At 56.7% G+C, this 6246-nt stretch overlaps 1 protein-coding gene across 1 annotated transcript; it reads right to left on the bottom strand.

Annotated features, from left to right (window-relative positions):
• Positions 1 to 262: 262 nt before the first annotated feature.
• CRYBB3 (crystallin beta B3) lies at positions 263 to 5713 on the bottom strand. The gene is made up of 6 exons (XM_084762824.1): positions 5698 to 5713; positions 4595 to 4749; positions 3940 to 4058; positions 2691 to 2823; positions 1807 to 1949; positions 263 to 486 (listed from the first exon to the last, which is right to left on the bottom strand). The coding sequence occupies exons 2-6, from the start codon at positions 4667 to 4669 to the stop codon at positions 321 to 323; spliced, it is 636 nt and encodes a 211-aa protein (XP_084618950.1). The 5' UTR covers positions 4670 to 4749; positions 5698 to 5713; the 3' UTR covers positions 263 to 320.
• Positions 5714 to 6246: the final 533 nt, after the last annotated feature.

Below are 6246 nucleotides of genomic sequence, written 5' to 3'. Positions count from 1 at the left end.
AAAAATGGGTAGATGACGGATAGATGAGTGGGTAGGAAGATGGATGGAAGGACGGATAAATGAACAGATGAGAGGCAGATGGACAGCTGTTCAGATGTAGGCACTGGTGGCAGAAGTAAGCTTGTGGCAGAGAGGACGTGTCCCTCAGCTGACAGGACTAGATTTGGGCACAGACACACCCCCTTCTCCCCACCTTGCCTATCTTGGCCCCTGAAGCGGCCCCACCACAGGAAGTGACGCAGACAGAGCAGCATGGCTGGTGGGCTTTATTGATCGGGGTCGGTAGGGTACAGCAGCGTTGGCCCCTGGGACCCACGTCCTCAGCTGCTCAGGAAACAGCCGCGCTTGTGCCACTTCTGGTCACGGATGCGTCGCACGGACTGCAGCTGCGGCTGATTGGCGTCCCATTCATTCCAGTGGCGGAACTCGCCCCGCTCGAACACGTACTGGCGCCCACGGTAGCCGGGGAACTCATAGCCCACCCACCTGCGGAGGATGGGTGAGTGAGGTGAGGCGCGTCCCTCCAGTCGCCTTCCGCGCTGCAGGCACAGCCCTTTAAAGCTCTTTAAGGCCTGCGTTTGCTATGCCTCCCACCTATCTCAAGTCCTCCTTGGCTCCGCAGAGCCCCTGGGATGGATCTAACCATCCACCGTTCTCCAAGCGTCTCTTGCCTCACCTCTCCGCATCATTTCATCCTCCAGCCCTTCATCCCACCGTGCGGCGGAGTCTGAGCCTTCGAACCCGCCATCCCTTCTGACTGGTCTGTCCTTCCTTGCCCAACCTTCTGTCTCCTGGGAGGTCACACATACCCTTGGGGCTCTCAGAGGCACCTCCACCAGTGTGCCTGTCACGCTCACCATCAGGCTGACGGTAACTGAGAGAAGCTCTAAGTGACCACAGGACCCCCATCCCTGACACTCAGGAAAAAGCCACCGAGTGTACTCTCAGCATTACCTTTCCAGGCTCCATCCCAGGTTCAAACCCACAAGGGAGGGGAAAGGCAAGGTGACCCCGAGGTTTTGATAATGGAAACAGCAAGCCAGCTCACAGCTGCTCGCTCCAGACTGATAATAACAGAGACTGTGAGATCAAGGTCACCCTGAGAATTCAGGCCTCCAGGCCTGGGGAGTTAGGGGAGTCAAAGGGACCTGAGTGTAGACCACACGGTGGGGGCTAGTTACAAAACCAAAACAACAAAACCGGCTAGGAGTCTAGGCTGCCTAGGAACCTCAGTGGAGCAGGAGGCTGGTGCTGAGGCATTCTCATAGGGGGAAGGGGAGGGAGTGGGAGGGAGGGGAGAAAGGCAAAGAGAAAATAAGGAGGGAGAGAGAGAGAGAGAGAGAGAGAGAGAGAGAGAGAGAGAGAGAGAGAGATTATGAGCTTGTGCACATTGCTGAGGATAGAGTCCAACTCTTAAACTTTTTTTTGGTTTGGTTTGGTTTTCAAGAAAGCCAGGGTTTCTCCCAGTAGCCCTGGCTGTTCTGGAACTTCTTCTGTAGATCAGGCTGAACTTGACCTTACAGAGATCCACCTGCCTTTGCTTCCTAGGTGCTCAGATTAAAGGTGTGCACCACCGTGCCCTTGCCACAACTCTTGGAGTTTTGAGGCAGGACCTGGCTCTGGAGCTCAGGCCACTTTTGAACTCCCACTCCCCCTGCCAAGTCCCTGGGTGCTAGGATGTTGGACCGGTCCACCGCTCCCTCCACCACGCAGGCTCAGAGCCACTGGTGGCTGTGGTGAGCCTGGCGCTACAGGAGCAGCCACCAGGGGACAGGGCTGGAGCAGAGGGGGCTGGGGTTCCCTTACGTCCCATTGATGACTCGGATGCTGGCCACACGGTCCTGGAACCCGTGGGCCCACAGGCTGGGCACATCATCATCCACTATCTCCATCTTGCGCTCACTGAAGGCTGGGTTCTCAAACAGGTGCAGCTTGTGGTCTGGGCCATCCTGGGGGGCAAAGGTCAAGGGTGAGAGGGGGGCCCCACACCCAGAACAGGAAGAATCTTTTCAACACAACTTCTTGCAAGAGAGCAGGACTCAAGACAACCCCACCTCCCGCGGCTGAGCAAGATAGGGGAAGGCAACTGGACAGATCTCATGCCACCGTCTTCACCACCAGAAAGAGAAACTGAGGCTCAGAGGGGACCACAAAGACAATGTTCCAGCCTCCCCTCTCCTAGGTTGAATCTGGCTTCATCTTCCTGGGTTATATTCCCCTGTTGGCTAAAAACAACTCTGTCCAGACACTGGGAGGAGGAGCTGTGGTGGCTTCTGTGTGGATGGAGCAGTGGTTTGGTGGTTCAGTGGCCTCACGGACCGTGTCCCCTTCAGGAAGTGCCACGCAGGAGTGCGGACTGGTTTTCTGGGCTTTTGAGCTCTGTGTTTCTTTTAGCAATATTGATCTGAGCCTGGACTATGAGGCCTCTCGGGTTAATCAGGTTACTATGAGAGGGTCCTGGGTCGTGCCCGGATAGTTCAGGACTGGGATCCTGTGTCCTTCCCCAGGGCCCACTCAGCAGCCAGCTTCTTCTTCCTCCATACTATTGTTGAGGGAAGAATCTAAGTCCTGACCAGGCAGGGCTGCAGTGGCCAAACTGGCCTGAACACACACACACACACACACACACACACACACACACACACACACACACATACACACACACACAGATAGCAACAGCCCTGACTCACAATGTGCAAAGGCCGGAGAGACAGGAGAATGTCACTGCGTCGGCTGCTGGACCAGGCGTCCCAGCGAGGGTAGTCCCCCTTCTCCAGGACAAACTGCTCCCCACGGAAGGCCCTGCGCTCGAATGCCAGCCACCTGAGCGTGGTAGGAACAGGGTCACCTCTGGGGTGGCTGAGCAGGGACCCAGATGCAGGAGAAAGGGCACACCTTGACTGCACACCCTCCCCATCCCTAACCCAGAACAGACTCCCTGTATAGCCTGCCACTAGGGGGGCTCCAGGACTGATGCCCTAGGCCAGAAACCTATTGGGGACATGCCGAGAGTCCACATGTGGCCGAGCTTGGGAGGAGTTTTGGGGGGGGAAATCCCCTAAAGTTCCTGCCATAGACTGAACAAAAGATCCATGGGTGAGGGGCTGGAGCTCTTGCTCAGCAGTTAAGATCAGTGGCTGGTGCTACAGGGACCAGGGTTCAAGTCCCAGCACAGATGGCAGCCCATGACTGGCACAACTCCAGTTCTGAGAGATCCAGTGACCTCTTCTGGCCACCAAGGGTACTGCAGGCATCTGGTGCATAGGCCTGCCCTCCCTTTTTCCCCCTTGTATCCACCCATCCACGTTGCTTCTCCCGCTCTCTGAAATCCACACCACTGTTTGTCCTCAGGTGAGGAGACACAGGTGGCAGACATGCAGCCCGAGTTTATAAACAGAAAGTCCCAGAACCTAGATGCGATCTGAAGGCCAGAGCTCAGTGCCCTGCACAAGGGCCTGCTGCCTTGAGGGCCGGCCCCAGTTCCCTCTGCTACGCCAGTGATAAAAAGGGCTGAGCCTTCCTGCTATAACTCATGTGAAACTCTACAGCCTGGTGCCTGCGGAGAACAAGAGAGGGTATGGGGTCCTCTGGATCTGGGGCTACAGAAAGTCGTGAGCTGCCACGTGGCTGCTGGGACTTGAAGCCAGGTCCTCTGCAACAACAGGAGTAGGCGCTCTTAGCCGAGAAGCCACTATTTACGTAACTCTATACAGCTGGTGTTAATTTGGTCTTTCATCTCTGAACTGGGCACCAGCTGACCTCCCTCCTGTTCCTGCCACACATCACAGTATCTAAAGCCAGGATTCTGATGTTTTATGAATCGGGGAAACTGAGGCAAAGAAATGCAGGGCGTGGTCTAAGGGCCCAGGGCAGATCTAGGGCTGGATTGGGCCTCAGACAGCAGGAGGCTGGGGCAGTGGGCAAGGGCCAGGTACTCACGGTCCAGACTCCACTTGGATGGAGCCCACCTTCTCCAGCAGGCTGTCGGTGAGGTTGGGACACTCGGCCGAGAGCTCACATCGCTTTCCCTGGAAGTTCTCTAACTCATACACCGTCACCTGGAATGACACAGGTGAGCGTCTTGGCTCCAAAGTCCTCCCTCAAAACAGCAGGGGCGGGGCATCTGCTTCCCCGCTAGCCTGAAACACACGGGTCTGCACCGCTCCCTGGTGGCCACAGTGAGAAATTACAACAATGGCACAGCTCCTGCCTTTTAAAATCGCCAGGGCAGACTCAGAAATGCCCACACCACATGTTCCTGCATTCCTTCACCCCATCCATGTCAGACGCTCCCTCCAAAGCCTCAGCCTGGCTTGGAAGGGACAGAGTCAGCAACGTCACACTTCTCCCATCTGCCAGACAGGCTCCTGCCATCCGCTTTATCTCAGGACAACTCTGAGGCCGAGGACAGCTGGCATCACTCCCTTTTTAAAGATGAAGCTGTCAGCGCCCAGAGACATCAAGAGACTCACGCATGGCCACACAGGAAAGGCAGAGCTTGAAGCCACATCCCCTGAAGCCTGGTGCCCCTGTGCTCCACGGAGTCGTTTGCTGCCCTCGGCCCTGGGCTGAGGTCCCACTGAGTCCCAGGTACCTTGTAGCTGCCCCCAAGGCCTCCGTGGCTCTTGCCAGCTGCAGCCTGCTCAGGTGCACTGTGCTGCTCTGCCATCTCTCCAGGGACACTTCTGCCTCAGACCAGAGCCGAACCAGGTCACCAGCTCCTCCCAGTGGTATCAAGTGCCGACGTGACTGGAACCAAACAGTAGCGAGGCCCTTGCTGCCCATGGCTCATAGCCATGAATCAAGATCTACAGTCAGTCAGTCAGCAAACACCCCCTGGCCACGTGCTCTGCGCCATGCATCTGGGCCAGTCAGTGGGGTTGGGGAATCTCAGGGACCCAGAAAAGCAAGAACCACTTTACTGAGGCCACAGGGAAGAAAGGACTCGGACCAGATTGGCATCCTTTCCACCCCGACACTAAAATGCTCTCTGCACAAGGATGGACATCTCTATGGGACTCTCTGCAGCCTCAGTGACCAGGACAGGACACCATTGTCAGGGTGGACAGCAGACCATAGCAGGCAGGAAAAAAACAGAAAGACGGACCAGGCAGCTGTGGAATGGGCCTGGTCTTCGGAACCAATCCATGAAGCTGACTGCTCACCCCCTTGAGTGCTTGCTGTGTGTTCTAGGCTTTTGCAGAGTGGACCCTGCAGCAGGGTCCTCTTAGCCTCGAGGACAGAGACACAGGATCCAGGCTCTGCAGACTTCTGCTCACAGGCCTGTGCACACATACACTGTCCTTCACACACCTGTTCCTGATCTTTGTCTCCCTCATGACCTGTCCTGGCACAGTGGTGTGAGGCCCATCAACTGCATCTAGCCACTATCAGCAGGGCATGGGGCTTGGCCCACCTCATGGGGACGCCCCCATATACCTGAAGGGTGCTTTCCCATCCTCAGAGCCGGCCAGTCCTTGGCCCCTAGCCTACACACAGTTTCGTGCTCAAACCCACAGACAAGGCAGTTCCCCAGGTCCATCTGCGGCCAGGCCTACAGGCAGTCTTGCGTCCTGGAGGTAGGTCAGCCCCTATTCTCAAGTGAGCCGGGCACCAGCCATGCACACCCACAGAGAGCCGAGGTTGCACCTTCCACAATGCACACGTCCCCCCTGCCTCACCCAGTCCAGTACAAACCTGCTTCAAGGGCCAGCTGTCCCCAGACTGGCCTGCCTCCAAGGCCGGCCTATTTATGGGCATGTTCTGTTGGCCCAGCACATTGTGGCCTGCTGAGATAGCACCCTGTCCACCCAATCCTGTCCGGGCCATTTCACCCTAATGGGAAGGCTGGGGAGGCCCCCAAGGCCAGTCACCTCCGGCGCAACTCTGATGACTTCCTGGGGACTGATGGCCTTTGCTGGCTTTATGGGAGGCCCGACAGACTAGACAGGGGGCACGGGGCACAAACCCCTCCTGTGACCCCCAATTCTCCTTCTCGAGTTTCTCAGGGCCATTTTCTGACCAGAGTTCTCAGCATCCCTAGACAGGTACAGGCTCTGGATCCTGAAGCAGGAGACTTCTGGCTCCAAGTGCTGGGCAGCTGGACTTGAAGCCAGAGCACCACAAACGCCTTTCTACATCCACTGTAAATCCACGCAGACACTCACACGGGCTGTCACCTCAGTGAAGACATGATCCTCATGAGGGCAGCACATATGAGTGGCAACTGCCACTTATAGAGGACCT

This window comes from Acomys minous, assembly GCF_964271855.1.
Source record: "Acomys minous genome assembly, chromosome: 16".
In the NCBI taxonomy this organism is placed as follows: Eukaryota; Metazoa; Chordata; class Mammalia; order Rodentia; family Muridae; genus Acomys; species Acomys minous.
This window is presented reverse-complemented; position numbering and strand designations above follow the sequence as displayed.